This window comes from Narcine bancroftii, chromosome 7, assembly GCF_036971445.1.
Source record: "Narcine bancroftii isolate sNarBan1 chromosome 7, sNarBan1.hap1, whole genome shotgun sequence".
Classification (NCBI taxonomy): Eukaryota; Metazoa; Chordata; class Chondrichthyes; order Torpediniformes; family Narcinidae; genus Narcine; species Narcine bancroftii.
Genome location: NC_091475.1, coordinates 196,884,716 through 196,906,330, shown reverse-complemented (window position 1 = coordinate 196,906,330; position 21,615 = coordinate 196,884,716). Strand labels below are relative to the sequence as shown.

At 40.1% G+C, this 21,615-nt stretch overlaps 1 protein-coding gene across 5 annotated transcripts in view; it reads right to left on the bottom strand.

The window, feature by feature from the left end:
- LOC138739572 (gamma-aminobutyric acid receptor subunit gamma-3-like) overlaps positions 1-21,615 on the bottom strand; it is a 143,451-nt gene that overhangs the window by 39,043 nt on the left and 82,793 nt on the right. For all 5 annotated transcript variants that reach the window (XR_011342324.1, XM_069891897.1, XM_069891899.1 and 2 more), the window contains 2 exons: positions 6,441-6,637; positions 1,253-1,387 (listed from right to left, as the gene is read on the bottom strand). Coding sequence is in view for 4 of the 5 variants with exons in the window: in XM_069891897.1 (XP_069747998.1) it covers positions 1,253-1,387; positions 6,441-6,637 (332 nt within the window). In the remaining variant the exon portion in view is untranslated. The remainder of the gene's footprint in view (positions 1-1,252; positions 1,388-6,440; positions 6,638-21,615) is intronic.

Here is a 21,615-nt window from a genome sequence, read left to right as displayed (position 1 = left end):
TACATGGATGAAAGAAACATCGAGGGTTATAAGAGAGGAAGGCTTAGTATTTTTTTTTGGTAGGAATATTTAGGTTGGCACAAAATTGAGGGCCTTCCTTCTTGTCCTTTTTGTTGAGACATGGTTAGCATAGCAGTTAATGCAACCCTGCTACAGTGCCAGTGATGGAGGTTCAAATCCGGTGTTGTCTGTAATGACAGCGTTCTCCCCGTGTCTGTGCGGGTTTCCTCTGGGTGCTCCGGCTTCCTCCACCCTTCAAAATGTACCAGAGGTTGTAGGCCAATTGGGTGTAATTGAATGGCATGGGCTCCTGGGCCGGATGGGCCTGTTACTGTGATGGATGTCACAAAAGACCCAGGAAATGACCATTCCACAGGAGGCAATCATGGGCCACTGTTGGAGGAAAGCCTGACATTCAAACTGGCTGATTCAGGAAAGAAACCTGCTGGTTGTTGGGCTTATCACAAGGTGTGACATTCCTCATAATCTCTCCATCTCATTTACCACCATCTGCTCTGTGGATTTCCTGTGCCCAGTCCAACTCCCTATAGAATGCATTGGTAACATTGAACTATCTCTGGTAACATTGGTAACATTATCTCCTATCACACAGATATTTTGATTCTTGGCCCATGAAATTAATGCAGATCATTCATCCTTTTTGCCAGAAGAGAGGTGGTTTGGCCTACAAAGTGCAATTTCATTTAAATTTAAATTTAGATTTAGACATTGGGCACAGTAACAGGCCCTTTCAGACCAAGACCTCATGCCACTCAATTACTTCCAATTGACCTGCACCCCTATGTTCTTGAACTGTGGGAGGAAACCAGAGCATCCAGAGGAAACCCATGCAGACACAGGGAAAACATACAAATTCCTTGTAGATAGCGGCAAATTCAAACCCCGTCGCTGGCGCTGTAACAGCATTGCACTGTCCGCTATGATAACTGTGTCACCCACTCATGATCCCACTAATTCCTCCTGTAACCTACTCTACCCACATCCCTATCAACTATCAATCATCTGCACTCTAGTGCCAATTTAGAACAGCCAATTAACTGTCCAATTAGTACGCCTTTTGTCTTTGGGATGTGGGAGCAACTAATAGAACCATAAAGAGAACACGTCAACTCTATATGGATAGCTGTCGGGGACTCAGTTGAACCTGAGTTTCTGTAGCTATGAGGTAGAAACTCTTCCAGGTGCACGAATGTTGATCCTACTCAAATGTGTGAAAAATAAGGGCAAGTACCTCTTGGGATCCTTTCTGTTGAGTGAAAAACCATTCCTGTCTGTGTTCTCCTTTCCAGTCCTGTTCATATTGACTTGGGAACCTATGACAGTGAGAGTTCTGTTTGACTCGGCAGCCAATGGTGGCACTTGGAAGCTGGAACACAAAGGAAATTGAGTAAGAAATAATCCAAGGTACTGTGGGTGAATTCAACGTGAAATTAGGAAACTATTCTCATTCAATGGCTGAATGCACCACCAGGTCCTGACAACAGAAACAAGCCACTTTCTTACACTCTTCCACAAAGGCTGTGGTGCCATCCTTCCCTTATCCATCTATTACCTGTACTCCTCTCCCTGCCCCTCCCCTCCTCCATTTTGTTTGGGCACCTGCCAACATTTTTTCCATACCCTGATGAAGGGTTTAAGCCCAAAACGTTAGTTATGTATCTTTATTTTTGCTATATAAAGTACACTGTTTGACCTGCTGAGTTTCTCCAGCATTTACTTCAGTCACAGTGTCTGCAGACTTTCGTGTTTTCCTCTAAGACTGCTGGGTTTACTACAGCAGAACGTCAGAACTGCAATGTGGTCCACCCTTCATCATAATGTGTGTGCAGTACTCAGATTTGAGCAGGGCATGAACTCAAGATGCAACAAAGCAAGGGCGATGCGTATGCAGGTTTGCAGGTTGGATGCAATTCTGTAATTAGGACTATGGTCTCTCACTCTAACTGTATTTCAAGACCATTTTCTCCAGTTGAATAAGAAAATGCAAAGGGACACAAACACATCTACAAGCACATCTTGATGAAGGGTTCAAGCCCAAAATGTTGCTGATGTATCTTTATCTTTGCTACATAAAGGCACTGTTTGACCTACTGAGTTTCTCCAGCATTTGTGTGTGTTTTTTTACAAGCATCAATCTATCTTTTAGAATGGAGTAGTGGAAGAGGGAAATAGAAAAGAGCTGCAGCTTAGCAAACCAGGTTCAATATTGTTTTCATATTGTCTCCTTTGCCTTTCCTACCCATTCATGCATTTCCTTGCAATCACAACTCTGTTTGTAGGTGCATTGAATGAAGGATTTAAACCTTCTTTATTGTTACAGGAAAGCAGATGGAAGTATAGAAAGGATATGAAAGGCATAGAGAGGGTAAATAGTCAGTATTCACCCCTACCCTCAAGTTAGGGGTATCAAAAACAAGAGGGAATAGTTTTAAGATGAAAAGGAGATTTAAAGGAGATCTTGGTGCTTTTATTTCAGATACAGAGTGTTTGATATCTGGACCATATTGCCAGAGGAAGTGGTTGTGTGATACAACCACCGGACTGTCAGTGACTGCCTGTGCCTGTCTGCACTCCTGCATTGCCTACTGCAGGGGGCAACCCATTGAACCTGCAGGGAGGTAACCTGGGAGACTGGCTCTACCCACTCTCTGACAATCACCGGCCCCACATAAAGGCTCACGCCGCCTCCTAGGCGGTAGCAGAGCACATGGAGCCAGAAAGGATACAGAACCTGGTGTGCGGGTTTTAAGAAAATTAAAGCCTGCAGTACAGCCTTTTGTTGTTTGTCCCTCTTTGTTTGCACTGCAGCACACCACAGGGGAGGAATCTGATGCAATGACTATGTTTAAGAGGCATTTGAAGAGGCACTTGAACAGTCAAGGCAGAGAAGGATACAGAGCTAATATAGGCAAAGTGTAAATGGGCAGCAATGTTAGCGCGGGCATGGTGGCTCAAAGAGCTCTCTACTCTCAGGAACATCAAAAGGCTACAGCCCTAGTAGAAAACGTTGTGCAATAGAAAAGATAAAATGCTGAAAATATTGAGCAGGTCGTCTGATATCTGTGGAAAGAGAAACAGAGTTAACGTTTCAGGTCAAAGACTCTTTCGCATTTCTGATTCTCTTTACACAGATGCAGCCTGACTGGCTGAGAATTTCTAACAGTTTCTGGTTTTATTTCAGATTTCCAGCTTCTGCGGTGTTTTCACAATGGGAGACGCAGTCATAGTGTTGCTTTCTGTGATAGATGTTTAGATTTCACAGCCAGGAAACTAAACATTTGCATCTGTCATTCAACAATTGTCAACATGAATACTCTATGCTTAAATTATTTAATAATTTAAAACGGAGTCATATATTTTTGATGTTGCCATTCAATTTTGGTGATCACACAGATGTTGGTCTCATGTCGACCCCTCGCAGGATGCTGGAGCTTGAAAAACACCCCTCACATTTTCAGGAGGACATCTGTTTAGGGATTGTTTATGGATGGTCTCAGGGAAATAAGCCTCTGTTAAATTTTGGTATTTTAGTAAAAGCTTCGGGAGAAGTGAGTCAGTGGCAAAATGTTAATGGCTGTGTTTATCGAGAACATTTTAGACAGAAACCAACCCGAATGCTTTGTAGTACTGAGGGCAGAACACATTGGAAAGGTTCCTTCCTACAGATCCACAGAGAGAAAGAGATTAATGTTTCACTCTTCTGAAGGAAGTGGACGTATTCCTGGGTTATCTATGGATGGCCAGCTGATTTAACCAAAATTGATATGGTGGCTTTGAAAGGTAGGTTGGCAAGAGTAAATATTTATGTGTGTTTATGGTTTTGATAGCATCTGGTGTGTCAAACCAGTTTTCAGCCAATGAAGCATCATAATGTAGGGAAACAGCAGTCAGATTGCACAAGGCTCTGCAATGGACATAACATTGACTTGAGTGATGTTGACTTCAGGATTAAGACAAACTCTCCTGACCCTCTTTCAAATATGTTTTGAGATCTTTACAGCAAGACTGAGGATATTGTGTTGGCTCAGCTTGCCATCAGAAATACTGGTAGAGTGGTGACAAAAAACAATTTTCTATTCTTTTGATCTCTTTTCTCTCCCATTCTCTAAAGGAAAGGTTATCTATTGTGAAAGGGATTAGATGATTTTGCATCAATAATAATTTTGGTAGTTGATAATTTTTTTAAACTTTCTACGTGAATCTTCTTCCAAATGTTGAGCAGATGGTGCAGTACTGGTGAACTTCTATGTTGCACCAGCATTTCATCCCACTTATAAAGTATATGTTCTGGTTCCTTCTCCCCTATTTTACCTGGTCCAATCTGGTTTTTCCCTTGTTTGATAAAAATCTGATAGATATCTTAATTGTGCTGCTCTATAATAATTCTTAAAGTTTGGTAGCTGCAAGCCACCTCGTTTGTACCATTCTATTAATTTATCTAGCGCTATCCTTGGTTTCCCCCCTTTCCATAAGAATTTCCTTATTATTTTCTTTAGCTCATTGAAGAATTTCTCTGTTAAGGGAATTGGTAACGATTGAAATAAGTATTGTATGACACAAAGATAATTAAAAGATTTATAAAAAACATGTACATCAAGCTGCAAGAGAAAGAGAATGGTGAAATAAGCTGTAAACCCAAACAAAAGTGGGAACAAGATCTAAACATAAAGATCAAGATTGAAACATGGGAAAAGCTATGCTCCGGAACTATGAGAAATACAATAAACACGAGGTTACACATGATACAATATAACTGGATACACAGGCTATATATCACACCCCAAAAGTTAAATAAATGGGACCCAACAGTATCAGATAGATGTTTTCGCTGTAAGAAGGAAACGGGAACAACAGTATGTGAAATTTGGGCATGTGAGAAAGTGGAAAAGTTTTGGGAAGATCTAAACCAGATATTAAATAAAAGCACAAAAAGCAACATACCAAAAAACCCAGAGATCTTTCTTCTAAGTAATACAAGAAGTAAAGAACTTGGACTCGATTTGGATGGAGCACAAAAAAGATTTATTATGATAACCTTAGCTGTTGCAAAAAAATGTATAATGTCAACCTGGAAATCAGAAGAGAGCCTGAGAGTGCATGGAAATGAATAAATGTGTTCCATTGGAAAAAATAACATATAATTCAAAAAATAACATCACAGTATTCAAACAAATTTGGGAACCGTACATGGAACACAACAGAGAAGTCCTACCGCGGATCTCCACCCCATAAAATGACAGAATGAGAAGAAGAGGAAATGAACTGACCCAGTGTGTAAAAGTAGATGACACAAATTTCCTGTTTATTTTCATTGTGTGATGACATTGTTTAATGGGTTTATTGCATTGTATATGTTGAACGTTTAGTGGGTGGGGAGGGGGGTGGGAAGGAGGGAGGGAAGGGAGGAGAGAAAATGACACTGTCTATATTCAAGAGGGAAATGTTTGCGTGTAGTTTGATTAATATGGTTCATAGTGTGAAAGCTTTAAAAAATAAAAATAAAGGAAATATGATGGCAAAGTAACAGTTTATGGAAACTTGCAACAGCAAGATGTAACTTCAAAAATTGCTCTGACCTCTATATACAAATGAGAAGGTACTCCATTTTCCTGAGGAAGTACATCGGTCTTCTCAGATTTGGCATAAAGAGGGCAATAGTCTGGGTGCAGATCGATGGAATAATAGTTTGGTACAGACTAGACAGGCTAAAGGGCCTGTTTCTAGGCTCTAGTGGTTCTTTCATACCACAATTCATAATAAAGACAGAAAAATTCAATAAACACACAATAAATCAGGTTCTATCTGCCCAGTAGGAAAGTCAATGACTATTCATTAAACTCTTTTGAGTATTCCCAGCATTTTCTGTGTTTCTCTTACATTTAACATTTATAGCATCTGTAGCTTTTGCTTCAATTTCTAGAGTCCAGGATGCCAAGGTCCAGTGAGACTGGCCCTCAACATCTGGCCCATGTAAGTGTGCAGGGGTGCAGACATGAGGTCAGGTCGATGTGATTCAATCAAGGGATCCAGAGGAACTGTTCCAGTTGTGTTTAAAGTGACATCACATTCTCAGGCTGGGAAAAAAAAAGTCTTATGGATGGCAAGCTGCCAATATTGGATCCTGACCTCCGGCTCTGACTGCTCAGTGATTGTATGTTCTCCTTTTGACCACATTGAGTTTTCTCTTGGTGTTAAGGTTTACCCAAGCATACCAAAGGTTATTTTTCCACTGCAAATGGCCCCAACTGGGTAGACAAGAGGTAGAATCTAGAGGAGGTTGATGGGAATGTGGGGAGAATATTATTGGTTCTTGTGAAGGAGTTGTGTAAAATTGATGCAGCCTCAGTGGGCCAAACAGCCTGTTTCCATGGCTCTCAACCCACCACTAATTTTCTGCCACTGGTTTAAGGTGAACTTACTGTTCTTTTCTTTCTTGCGCATGCAGGTTTTCTGCAACATGTGTAGTAATTGAGGGCTGCGTACTCCATCAATGCCGCAAAGACAAATAAAAAGCAGACGGTAACAAATAAGTCCATGGCAGTGACGTAGGAGACCTTTGGCAGTGATTTTCTGGCGATGCTACTGAGTGTTGTCATTGTTAATACTGTCGTAATACCTGTTCGGTTAAAAAAAGGGAAAGAAAACGATGAGGGAAATTAATGTGCAATTCCTGACAAATTGCCTCTTAACAGTCTGATCACTAGCCAAAAATCATAGCAAAGGCCCATATGCAGAAGAGTGGATCGGAATAAAACGTGCAATGTATTCCGACACAGAGTCACCAAAACCAATATTCAAAGTTGGCATTCAGTTGAAATTGAGGAGGTGTTTATCCCAGCTCAGAGCCTTTGAGATAGAAATAGAAACAAAACAGTAAAAATTCTAAATATATGCATACATAGCAATGGTGACTTTCTAACCCTGCTTTGGAGACCCCATCTGTCAGATTCCCAGATTGAGAGACTACATGGAGACAGTGAGAATCATTTTTTTAGACCTGCAGCTCGGTAACAGGCCCTTCCAGCCTGTGAGCCCATGCCGCCTAATTACACCCAAATGACAAATACAATCCTGATACATTTTGAAGTGTGGGAGGAAACCGGAGCATTTGGAGGAAACCCATGCAGACATGGGGAGAATGTACAAACTCCTTATAGACAGCGCCAGATTTGATCCCTGGTCGCTGGTGCTGTAACAACGATGTGCTAACTGCTATCCTAACCATGCCACCCATTTGTGGTGACATTCAGAATAATTACACTCTACATCCCTTTGTGACCTTGATACTGCAAGGATATTCAGCCATAATCCAGGATGGCTGTTCTTGATTTACTGTCTGTGAACTTGGACAACTCGGTAGCTTGACTGTGCTCTTTTTGACTGTGCTTGAATTTTTAAAAACATTTTATTTAAGAATTAAAAAAAACACATTCATGCATACATAATCAATAAAACTAAAATAAGTATAAATGTGGTAAATATAGAAAAAAAACCTCATCCCTCCCTCCATCCCCCCCCACCCCCCCACGCATCAACCCTCCCCTAAAGTATCAAAGAAAGAAAGGAAAAAAGAAAAATAAGTTAGGAGAATGCCAAAAAAAAAAATCTGATAACAAATAATAATGGAACTGGGGGTTACCAACATGATGGGCTTTTAGAGAGTCCTTCAAATTTTAAAACCAACATATTGCAAATAAGGGCTCCATATTTATTTAAAAAATGAAACTTATTACATAATTTCTGTTATTATCTCAAGTGAAATACAAGAATGCGATTCAGCATGCCATCTCTCCATCCTTAAGTTCAAATGATTTCCAAGTAATGGCTCCGCATTTCCTAGAAACAGCTAAAGTTAATCATAAAAATTCAATATGATGCATAGTTAATCTTATTTTAGGACTAACCACTTTTGAATAGTATCGTATCCTATGTGATAATATTTTCTCCAAATTTTTTTACCTCTAACCAAGAGGGTTTTACTCTGGGACACTCCCAAGTAGAATGGAACAATGAACCAACTTCCTGATCACATCTAAAACATAAATTGGATCATGCTGGATTCAATCTTTTTAATTTTTTTAAGGAATTAAATATAATTGATGTAGAAAATTATATTGAACCAGTCTATACCTAACATCAATAATTTTCATCATATTTTCCTTATATAATTTTCATCTATTTGTCTATTTAAATCAACTTCCCATCTTAGTCTCAATTTATGAATTCCTAACTTAGGAGTTTCTTTTTGAAATAATTTATATATCTCCAAAATAAACTTATTTATACCACCATTACATATCAGTAATTCATTCTGTCTAGGTAGTATCAAATTAGGACCTAACTAATCAACCAAGAAAGCCTTAACCTGATAATAACAAAAAAAGGTTATGATTTAGGACATTACATTTTTCCTTCATTTGTTGAAAAGTAATAAATGTACCAGCTTCAAAACAGTCTTCTACTTTATTAATCCCTATTTGACTCCAAATCCTCAAAAGTTGGTTATTCATAGAAAAAGGAAGAAGTTTATTTTGATATAAACCTTTTTTTGAGAAATCGAACCTTTTCCACCAATTTCATAAACTATTTTATTCCATAAGTCAAACAAATGTTGCAAAATAGTTCTGATTAACAATTTTGAATTCCATTTATAAATAAAATCCTGCAGAGAATCTTTTCCTATTTTACTCAATTCTATTTTAACCTAAGCTGAGGATTTATCTAAATCAAACATCCCATTAATAAATTTCAATTGAGCTGCCTTATAATAATTCTTAAAATGGGCAGTTGCAAATCTCTTAATTCAAATTTCCAAGTCAATTTTTCCAAACACACTCTTCCATCTTTCCTTTCCATATAAACTTTCCTAATACTCGAATATAAATCCTTAATTTTTTTTTGAAGAATCCAACAAGGAATTGACTAAAAAAGACATTGAACCCTTGGAAAAATATTCATTCTTATTTATTTTACTTATTAAGGTTACAGTCAAATTATTCCACCTATTTAAATCTTTCTTAAATTTATTAAGTAAAGGTAAATCATTCAATTTATATAAATTATTTAAATTGTTATCAACTTTAATCCCCAAATATTTAATTCCATCATCTGACCACTGAAATCGAGCAAATTCTTTACATGAAGCATAATCTCCTTTGACTGTGCTTGTTGACCTACACCTAAGCAGCTCCTCAGATTTGAATGCTCACCAGTGTTTCAGCATCCTTACTCCAAAATCTCTCCCAACCCTTTAATGTACTTGAGCATCCCTCTCTCCTGGTCTAAATGTAAGCATCTGGTAGACGGCCACATTTCCAGCCACAAAAGGCCTGTGGTTTTCAACATTTTTTTTTCCCCCATTCAGATACCACCTTAAGTAATCCCTTACTAACCACAGAGTACCTATGGTATTTATGGTATTTGAAAGGGGGATAAAAAGTTTCAGAACCACTGCCCTAAGCTTTGGAATTTCTTCCCGAAAACATTCCCTTTATTCTTCCTTTAAAACACTCCTTGAATCCTGCCTTTAACATCTCCGTACTTTGGGTTACATTCTGTTGGATCGCACTCCTGTGAATGATTCTTGGCATGTTTCACAGAATTGAAAGAGCTGAACAAATACTTTTTTGTTGCCACAGACACAATTTTGTAGTGGAAATGCGCAAGTGTCATCAGTTTTGTTGAAGTTCCAACTGCGAGGCCAAATGGATCTCTCAGTAAGAGTACGATGACCTGCGTTGAAAAATGCAGTACAGTATGCACTTTTCAAATCATAACCTCCCACCACCAGCTATGGAAAGAATAAATTACTGATCTGTTTTAGAGACCATTAATTTGAGTGAGATACTCATCCTAAAAATGAAACAGGATATTTGATATTCAACCGAATAGTCAGTTAGGGCCCTGGTGAACTACCCGAGAACCATTTCAGCCCGATATTCGAAAGTGAGCCTGAGCCAGCCCGAACTGAAGCAACCAGATGCGCACCTCAGGAATCCTTTGGCGCTCTCTCGCGTCCCTTCTCCTATAGCTGGTACCTCTTTAGCCATTCTTGAGCTAGTCTCCAGCAGTCCACAGCTTGGTGTGAGTCCTTTGACCGCAAACACCAGCAGCTCACATCCTTCTTGGCTTCATAATTCCATAGCGCTAGGTCCTGTGATTAGCTCTAGACTAGGAATCCAAACCTCCAGTCAGAGACAAAAGTGTTACGGTGATTCAGAAATCACAATTTGTAGCCTTCATCAACCAAGGCTGAAGCATCAATCGGTTTGCTCTTGAATTTCATCTGAGGAGTATGATTAGAAAATAACAATGTTTTTGTGCAATTGCCTTTTATTTGCTAATATTTTACCACATGGGAATGTGGGTCCATCCTCAGATGGGTGACATGTAACATATGAATAAACACTTAGCAGGGGGAAGGAAAACAGAAAAATGTTACGAGTCCAGAGGACCCCAAAGCCCAGCAGCAATAGATATTCAGCAAGACAAATGGTTACTTAAACAAAAGTTGCTTTTAATTATCTTTAAACATGAAAATAGAATCAAATTTTAACTTAACACTATTAACTTACTTAACTTAACTTAACCCCTTCTAATCCTAAGCACACGAGTATGCAAAGTGTGTGTAAGTTCAGAAAAGTTCTTCGGTTCACAGTCCAATCTCACTTCTCAATCCTCCAAGTTCACTGGTTGCACGTAATTCTTATACTGTGCACAGAATTTAACATTTATAAAGTTCGAAAGGTAAATGGTTAGGACTCAGGAAGATTCTTGTCAGTTTTTAGAGAGAGGTTTGTTGTTCCAGGACATCTACAACTGAAGTATTTCAATCGGCAACTTCAATGTCTTGCTGACGAAACTTGCCCCTTCAGGGTCCTCCAGATGATAACCTCTTTCTTTCAGGTCACCACAGAATTCTTTTTTGTTTCTCTTATTCCAAGTGAAACATTAGACAGCTAGTCCTCTCCTCTTGCATGAACTTCAAGGGCTTTGACCAGCCGTCTTCCAAACATGCTTGCCAGCTTGTCCTGTTCCAGTCCTGTAACACTGTACACTCTCTCTCTCTCTCTCTTTCTATCTCTCTGAGAGAAAGCCTGTTTGACTCTCTCTGCTTGCAAAACCACATGACCCTCTTACAACAGCAAGCTCTCCTCCAGACAATATGTGGCTCCAACAAGCTCTTTCATCTGTTGCCTTTTGTAAACAACAATCCATTAGTGAAGTCTCTTCAGCACTCTTCAAACTCTTGCAAAAGCTGTTGAGGCCCCAATATGTCTAGCATTAGCAGAGCTCCAGTATTTCCAATAAGATCTGTTTTAAAGTGTTTGTTTGTGACCTATACTAACAAATCTTTCCCAATTAATCCCCCAAAACATATATACTCTGTCACAATAAGGAAACCCAGTTTGAATGAAAGGCAAAATTGATCTGTCTTGCCCATGATAAAATCTGTGAAACGTGCAGAGAATGTTGTGGCTCCACGTTCCAAACCCAGTCCTGCAATTCACTTCCTCTGAAGGCACTGTGAAACGTGTAGAGAATGCTGTGGCTCCACGTTCCAAACCCAGTCCTGCAATTCACTTCCTCTGAAGGCACTGTGAAACGTGCAGAGAATGCTGTGGTTCCACGTTCCAAACCCAGTCCTGCAATTCACTTCCTCTGAAGGCAATGGAACCGGAATTTTCAAGTCGACTCAGAGGGAGGTGTTCGAAAACCAGGAAAAGAGTGGCTAGATTTAGGGAAGGAGTTCCAGAGATGGTGACAATGGCGAGAGAAAGGATTGCTGATGGTGGACTGGAGGAAGAGGACAAGAGGTCAAGGGGAAGATCTGAGCACACACTGCTCTAAAGAAGGGAGAGTGAGAGGAGGTCAGGGAAGGATTAGAGCAAGAATTTGGGATGCCAGAGAAACTCAGCATAAATGTGGGTAACACAAGGTGTCGCCTCAATATTCCATTGCATTTAGGGTTATTATTGTATGTGAAGGGAAAATACCTTCTCTATCAAAACAATAAATGAATGCTTGAATTTATACAGCGGCTTTTGAGATAGCCCAACATACTTTGCGGCCAATGAAATAGTGTTATAATTTGTTTCCCACCCTCTACATTCACCATTAGCACTGCAAAAGCTCTCACAATGTCATGACGACCAGCTTGTCATTTAATTCAAAGTGCTATTTAGCAGGGGAAATTATTAATGGCTAGATTACAAGGATTAACTCCCCTTTTGTACAGTGTCCTTTACTCAACCTGAGAGACTCCGCAGCAAATTAATCAGTTGCTTGGCAACAAATGTAGCTTGGCAACTGTTGTAACCTGGTAACAAGTGTAGGCCAACAATTGAGCCAAATCATGTATTTTGTCAGAGTCTGGAAATTTGTGTTTGTTTTGTAGTACTAAAAGCACTTTAATCTGATTCCAAGGTTTGGTTCTGTTGAAGTCAGTCAGGCCCGTTGTCTGAAGTAGGGTACAAAGTACTATTTGCAGTGGTCTCGCAGACAGTGATCTTTCCCAGTCCCAAGGACTCAGGTTCCACCTTGACCTCCAAAGCTATTGTGTAGTGTTTACATATTCTTCCATGATTGTGTCTCCAACATTCTCCCAAAGATTAATCTCCGGTCCTTGGTGCAAAGCATGAAGAAACATAACCAGATATATAACACATTCAGGTGGACAATATATATGCAGGACGAGTATGCATACATACAAATAAATTAATAAATACTGTTTCATTAATATGAGAGTCTTAGATGGTTACTGTAAGCAGTTGCTTTGGTCATTCAGCATGCTTATTGCCCATGGGAAGAAATTGTTTCATCTCGGTGGTGTTGGCTCTGATACTCCTGTATCTCTTTCCCATTGGGAGTAGCTGAAAGATGCTGTGTGCAGAAGGAAGGGGCCCTCAACGATTTTGCATGCCCTCTTCGGACAACGATCTTGGCATATCACAACGATGGGGGAGAAGGTGGGGGGTGGGGGGGGGGCAACAGGAGACTCCAGTGATCTTCTCTGCCATTCTTATGGTCCTGTGTATTGACCTCAGATTAATTTCTCTGCAGCAACTGTACCTCGCTGTGATGCAGCCGGCCAGGACACTCTCGATAGAGCTCCTGCAGAAGGATGACATTATGGCAACCCACTCAGTCTTTTTAGGAAGTGCATTTGCTGTTGGCCCTTCCTGACAAGAGTGTATCAAGGGTATGGCAGCTAGGACACTTGAAGGGGGGAGCCACACCCTGGAAATTATTCATCCCCCACCCCACCCTATACCCGACTCCCCCAACACCCCTTTATTTTAAACAGAACACTTTTCAGACCAGTAAAAGAATATTTGGCATTAGTACTTTTAATATAACCACTGAGGGGAGGCTTCAGTCGGGCATCAGGAGCTCTAGTGCAACGCCCAACTCCAAACCCTCCCCTGTCCCCTGTTGGAGCCAGGGCTGAGGCTGAACTGAAGGATGAGTTTGAGTGTGGGCTTCAGCATCTTCTTGCTTCTCTCCCACTGGTTGCTTGATGTTGAGAGTCACCTTTTCACCAAAGGTAAGAGAAGGCACTCATGGAGTCACCACTTAACACCTTTAACTTTAGCCACTCGGCTCTGTCGTGGGTAAGCCTCGTCACTGCTTTCATTCAGCAAATGCTGGCTTTTGAAGTAGCCCAAAGGGTTTTTTTAAAAATTGAAATGACTGTCGTGTTTTTGAAGGTGTAGATTATTTTCCTATATCTCAATATATCCAACATAGTCGGATATGACTATTTTAGGGCTTTACAGCAGTGAGGACAGGTAGGGAAGGTGAAATGGAATGGTTCTGGGATGAAGGATTGAAGTAAGATTTAATAGGATAGGGGCACAAATTCAGGGCTTGCCATAGGCACTATTTTCCCAAGATACACCATTGGTGAGAAGTTGTTGTGTGTCCAGGATTGGTCACCAGTTAAGTGGACTCCAAGGAACTTGGTGCTCTTCACTACAGAGTTGTTGATTTGTAATGGAGGGTGGTCATTCCTGGTCCCCCTGAAGTCCACGATCGTCACCTACATCCTGTCCATTTTGACACTCAGGTTGTTACTCTCGCACCATATCACAAGATTTTCCACCTCTTCCCTGTGGTGCTATTGCTGATGAGGCCAATGACTGATATCTGCAAACATGGATCTGGCATTGCAGTCAGAGCTTGAACAGGAATGGGCTAAGCTCATAGCCCTGAGGTGCACCTGTGCTCAACATGGTAGTGGTTGACGTTCTGCTACTGACCCAGAGAGACTGTGGTCTTTCCATTAGGAAGTCCATAATCTAGGTACAGAGAGGGGTGTTGAGCCCCAGCGAGGACAGCTTCTCCGCCAGTCTCTGGGGAATGATTATGTTAAACATTGAGCGGAAGTCAATGAACAGTGACAGTTCACGGGCAAGTGAGAGGGAATGCGTTTCAGGGAAATTAGTTGAGAGGATGTGATTGATAGAAATACTCTGAGAGCTTTCATTGACTCGATGAGCTGAATAATTACCTTCCCCCATATCCCCACGGCCGAATGGCAAAACACATCTCCAGCTCCATGCATAAATTTATAGATGACACCATTCTTGTTGGTAGCATCTCTAATGAAGATGAAACAGAGTAGAGAAGAGAGATAGAGGGACTTGTGGCTTTGACCCAAGATGACAACCTCACCCTCAAAATCAGCAAGACCAAAGAGGTGGTTATAGACCTCTGGAGGAAGTGTGGAGCTCACTTCCCAGCTCCACATCAACAGTGCAGAAGTGGAGATAAAAGTCAGCTGTCAGCTCCAAGGGGTAAACCAATGACTTGTCCTTCTCCACACACATTGATACAATGGCCAAGAGAATGCACCAGTGCTTCCACTTCCTCAGACACCTGAACAAGTTTGGAATGTCATCTATACCCTTAAAGAACTTCCACAGGTGCACCACTGAAAGAATCCCATCAGGGTGCATCACTGCGTGGCACAGGAACAAGAATGCAAGAAAATGGCCCAGTCCATCACATACACCTGTCCCAGCTATCAACTCCATCTATAACTCCCACTGCCAAGAATTAAAACATTTTTCACTCCCTCCTGTCAGGAAGAAGATATACAAATAGGACACACCATCTGATTCAGGAATAGTTAATTTCCCACTGTTATCAGAATCCTGAATAAACTCCCAAATAGTCAAAGTGTATTCGGAGGCAGCCAACATCATCAAGTACTCCTATCACCTTGGTCACAAGCTCTTAACTCTGCTTCCTTTGGGAAGAAAGTACAAGAGTCTGAAGTCCAGCACCTCTAGGTTCAAGAACAGCTTTATTTTAACAGGTATCAAGCTCTAGAACCTCCCTAAACATAAACAACTCCACGACTACAAAAAGACCTGTCTGCACTAACTGAAACTGGAAATATTTATTTATCCATATTTCATAACTCGTTTCATACAGGAGGAGTAATTTAATGTATACTATTGCAGCTTTTTTTTAAATAAAAAATGCATGTGTTTGGCTGCAGCAAGAAAGAATTTCAGAGCATATTTTACTTATGTGTGTAACAAAAAACTCATTATTAGTACCAAGAGACTCATAAAAATTCAAACAACCAATATAAACCATTTCTGCACTCATATAACATACAGAGTCTGTATTTATTCACCCCCCCCCCCCACCTTCATATCCCCTGCCCCAAGACATGTGGTCATATAAAAGATATAGATGCAATTACCAGTGGATCCACGACCCGTACAAAAAAAATTGGACAAAGCCTACAGAAACCTAAGAAAAATAACTAAATAACAAAAGATAAGGAATAAAAAGAAAGAACTAAAAACAAAATTTAAAAAAATCACATTGTCTGCATCATGTCCTACTTCCTTAATTCCTGTCATTTCCCTGCTGGGACAAATTGTTACAGTACTGTGACAGATAATGTTATATTTTATATTGCATATAGATAAGTTTTAAAGAAGATAAATTGTGAACAAACAGTCCAGGTTCCCAGTGCCTTTGTAAAGACAATGGAAACTGCTTTGCTGAAGGTCTTCACAAGTAGGTGTTAATTGGACATGCTGTGGAGTAATGGATTATTGTTTTGGAAAGCAACAGATAAATTGACTGTTTGAGTGCAGTTTGCAGTTCTAAGAGTCCATGTGGTCTTCTTTGAGTGAGAGAGAATTCTGTTCTACAGTTCAGCAGCAGCAGTTGGGACTGGAACAGGACAAGCTGACAAGCTTGTGGAAAACCCCATTTTGAAGATGGGTTGTGAGTTCTTAGTTCAGCCTGTTCAAAGCCCTTGTGGTCCATACAATAGGAGATGGCTGGCTGTATAATGTTTCGCCTAAGATAAGGGAAACAGAAAAGGAACTCTGTGCTGACCTGAAAGAAAAAGGCTATTATCTAGAAAACCCTGAAGGGGCAGGTTTCTTCGGCAAGACTCTGAAGTGGCTGATCGGAAGGAATCAGTTCTGTCCAACGAGCAACAAATCTCTCTCTGAAAACCAACAAGAACCTTCCTGAGTGGTAATCATTTACCTTTCAAGCACCAAAGACTAGTGAAATTCATAATAAAAATTGCCTGATACCAGTGAACTTGGAAGAGTGAGAAGTGAGATTAGACTGTGAATTAAAGAGCTTTTCTGAACTTATACACACATTACATACACATGTGCTTAGAATTAGAAGGGATTTAAGTTAGGTTGTTAGTAGTAATAAGTTAGAATTTGATCCTGTTTTCATGTTTAAAGATAATTAAAAGCAAATTTTGTTTAAATAACCATTGGTCTTGGTGAATTTCTATGGCTGATGAGTTTTGGGGTCCTCTGGGCCTGTAACATTATTTATATTTTAAAGGGGGGGTAGCTAGTCAAATTTGCGTGCCCATATATTTCAAATAGGGTTGCCACACCCTAATGAAAGGGTCATATTTCCTCCTTAGATTGTATGTGATTTTTTCCATATTCTATCGTGTGGTATTTAATTGGGAGTCGGACTTCACTTTCTGTTCCACCTTACTTGTAGTATGGATGAGATATCTACTGGCCTGCTTGCAAAACAACAACTATATCTGCATTTTCGATTTGCATGACAATAAACTTGAACTATGTCAATGTGGCAATATGAGAATAACCAAAAAATGCAACACCTCTGACAATGCAGAACTCCTTCTGTGTTGCAATGGAAATGTCACCTTGATTTGATTGTTTCTGTCTCTGGAGTGAATTTAGAACTGGGGATTTTTATATTTAAACCAAGTCACAATTTGCTACTTATACATAAAGAATATACTCCATGGGTTAAAGTGAAAAGGCAATCTTCTCATATCTTTATTTTCCTGTAATGATCTCCCTCAGCTCCTGAATATCGTGAATAATAATTCAAGGAAGTTCTTCGGATAACTAGAAACCTTTAGGTATCTCATGTGTACTTGGGTGGCATGGTCTATCTAACCAATGTCAGGGGTCACTAGATGGCAACTTGTTCATCACCATCAAAAAAATGTTGTCTTCCAGCTTATATTGTTACCCTGACACTACATTGTGAACCATCAGTGCATTCATTAGTTGCCTGGCAACAAATGCAGCTTGGCAACCCATCGTAGCCTAGTAACAAATGTAGACCAATATTTGAGCCAAAACCATACAGACTGTGTCAGCCTCGCTCTTCTGATTAATCAGAGAACCGAGGGACCTGGGAATCTGTCCTTGTTTGTTTGTGCTACATGCATTTACTCTAGTTCCAAAATCTAGATCCACTTAAGTCAATGTGCTCAAATTTCTGAAGAGCAGCTTTGATTGCATTGCAAACTCAAATCTGTAATGATGGGACAAACAATAACTCCTACTATTGTAGAGGTATAGTATGGCATCATACTATATTATGACTATAAGTCATTTTCAGAATCTGAGAAATAAATACACAAAATATATAGGAGTAAATATTCCCAATGACGCTTCACACAGTTCACATAGCGGTTAGTGCAAGGCTGTTACAGTTCCCAGCACGGCGGTTCAAATCCGGCGCTGTTTATAAGGAGTTTGTACATTCTCCCTGTATCTGAGTGGTTTCCTTTGGGTGCTCTGGTTTCCTCCCATCTTTTCAAACATATGGGGGTTGTTGTTTTACTGGGGTATTTGGCAGCATGGGCTCATGGGCTGGAAGGGCCTGTTACTGTGCTACAGCATTATGTCTAAATTAAATTTTAAAAATTCAGTGACTTGACCTGGACCAACTATGTTGACATGACGTTCAAGAAAGTATACCAATGCCTCTATTTTCTTAAAAGACTAAGGAAGTTCGGCATTACCCACATTGCATTCAATAACTTCTATAACTGCTCCATCGAAAGAATATTTACTGGACAATGGCATATTCCGAAGGGCATCTGTTTCAAGTGAGTGGAGGAATATTTAGGGAAGATGTCGGATGTAAGTTTTTTTTACACAGGAAGTAGTGGATGCCTAGAATGCACTGAGACATTGGTGGAGGCTGGTGAAATGGGAACAATTAATAAGTCTTTAGATACAATAAAAATAGAGAGTTATGGGTGTGAGTTGGGCAAGGATTAGATTATTGTGGAGTAGGTTTATGTAGGTTGGCAAAACATTGTGGAAGAAGGTCCTGCACTGTGCTATAATGTCCTATGCTTTATGTTTCATGACGTAAGAATGTTTGCAGAAAGACCCTTCTCGCTGAACCAGGTATAATGCGACAATAAACAAAAGAAATGTAGGAAGATCAGAAAGATATGCAAAAAGTAACACAGCCCAGGACATCATGGGTAAGACCCTTCCCACCGTCAAAAACATCGACAAGAAACGTTGCCATTGGAGTGCAGTAGCAATCATCAAGGATCCTCACAAGCCTGCAAATGCTGTATTTTCCCCGCTATTACAACCTAGGTCAGCCACAATAGAAATTCATCAAGACAATGGTATCTTCAAAACAATGATTTTTATTAATAAATATTAATAATATAACACGTCTTTCTTAACTCTAAACATTACTGTAATTTAACCTTAAGTTATGTGTGTGTGTGTGTGTGTGTGTGTGTGTGTTGGGGGGGTGGGGGTAGGGAGGTCCCAAACCCATTAAAGTTTAGGCAGATTTGTAAAAAATTAGCAATTTTCAAAGTTCAGACAGTTTTGTGTTGATACTCAGAATCTTTAAATTATTGCTTAAAAGTAATTATGGAATATCTGTGAGGCATCAAACTTTCTATAACTCACAGCATTCTTGTAGAGTTGCTTTCAGAGAATTGTTCCTTCATCCGAATGATTTCCCTCTTGCATGGAAGCTTCAGAACTTGTATTTTCTTCCACGATGATTTCACAAACCCCGGCAAGGCTTCCATGAAGTGGCCATGTAAAAATGCACATGGTGGAATTGTTCTCTTTTCAAAGAGAAAACTGAAGTGGCTCTTCGTTACCACTGATTTATGCATCTCCCATGGCAAAGAGAATACAATAAGAACAGTATCTCTCTTACCGGAGGCTACTGCATTTCTGACTTCAGATGCTTCTTGATGCAATAATAAAATGCAGCTTTTCAAATGTCTTTAATCACATGACTTGCTTTGATTAACACTTCTAATTCTGTTTGAAGTCTCACCTCTTCCGAAAGTATGATTTTATATGGTTCTTAATTGTCTGCTTGTTTCCACAGATGCTTGAGTTTCCATTCTAAAAACATGGATAAACAAGCACGAAGTCTTTTGTTTAAGCAGATGTCCTCCTTGAGCATACCCCATTGTCCTAGATATTTCAATGAACAATCACTTCTGGATTTATTGCCCTGTTTACCAGATGCTTCGACTCTGAAAGATCTGCCATCTGAAAGAATAATGTACCTGTGTGTCCCTGTCGACCCATACAGTCCTTTCTAAGAAATATATACAATTCTAACCAAAGATTGATATTAACACAATTCCATCACAGCTGCTATCAACAGGAATGAGATACAGGTGCCACAAGTCACACACCACCACGTTAAGGAACAGCTGTTACCCCTCCAACATCAGAATACTCAACAAACTCAATCAGGGATATATAAGCATTCTTACCTCTGCATTGATTGATTTATTTCTCTTTCTATATTGTACAGTCAGTATGTTTACATTTCTTTATTTGTGTGCATTGTCTACATTTTTTTGCACTGACAATGTGGTAATTCTGCTTCACCTGCAGGAGAAAGAATCTTAGGGTTTCATGTGATGTCATGTATGCTATCTGATAATTAATCTTAAATCTGAAATCTGAAAGTTTCCTTTGAAGAGTTAACAGTATTACAGATTGATGTCACCTTGGTCCGTTTACATTAAAGCTGCCTGCTCCAATCTTAGTTACTGTTTCCTTGCTTCCCCCCCCCAGAAGAATCAGGCGAAATGAAAGCACTTCATTCACACAGTGAGTTGCTTTTTGCAAGGTACCGACTTAACATTGGTGGAGGCAGACCCATTGGTGGCACGATGCATTCAGTGTGGTGGTTCACACAAGCCAGCGCCAGTGTCTCAAATCCAGCGCTGTATATAAGGAGTTTGTATGCTCCTCCTGTGGCCTACATGGGTTTTCTCTGGGTGCTCTGGTTTCCTCCCACCCTCTCAAAACACACGGGGTTGGTGGGTTAATTGGATATAACTGGGCGGGATGGGTTTCATGGGATGGAAGGGTTTTCTATAGTTAAAATTAAATTTAAAAAATATGAAATAATACTTTCTTCTTAGAGTTTAATATAATGATGCAGAACAGGATAGCACTTGTGAAAAACTGAAACTGGCAGTGATGTGTGGTTGTTGATTTCAGGAAATGGTGATGGGGACACATGCTTCTGTCTGCATCAACAGAGCTGCGATGGAGATTGTGAAGAGCTACAAATTTAAAGTTTAAAATTTAAATGTATTTACAATGGGGTAGACGCACGATTCCTGGCAGTGAAAGCCGTGTCATCCAATTACAATCAATAAACCCACCATCCCCGTTCATTTTTGAAGGGTGGGAGGAAACCAGAGCACTTGTTGAAAACCCATGCCGGTCATGGGAGAACACACAAATTCCTTCCGGACAGTGCTGGATTTGAGCCCAGGTTGCAGGTGGCATAAGAGTTGCGCGAACTGCTGCACTTAATGTGCCGCTCTCTCCTAGGACTGATGATCCCTATCAAACTGACCTGCTACAACCACGTTGGCACTGATCATATCATCAATGTCTCTAGTTCCTCAGATGTCCAAGAAAATTCAACGTGTCCTCAATTTTGCTTTCCAATATACAGTAGATGCACCACTGAGAGAGTCCTGATACAACACAAGTTGGTTCAAGAATTCATCTGCCAAAGGCCACAAGGAACTGCAGTTTTAAATGCGCCTCAGCTCAACACATAAACTAATCTTCCCTCCACTGACTTTATCTATACTTCTCCCACCATCTCAGGAAGCTGGCAACCTATTAAAGGATCAACTCCAGTCATACTCTCTTCTCCCTAGTTCTGATGGGCACAAGATACATGGGCTTGAACCTCGAGGTTAAAATACAATTTCTTTCCAGCTGTTACACACTCTTGAATGGACCTTTGCTTGGTAAATAATGATGGCACTACTCCTTTTAACTGCAC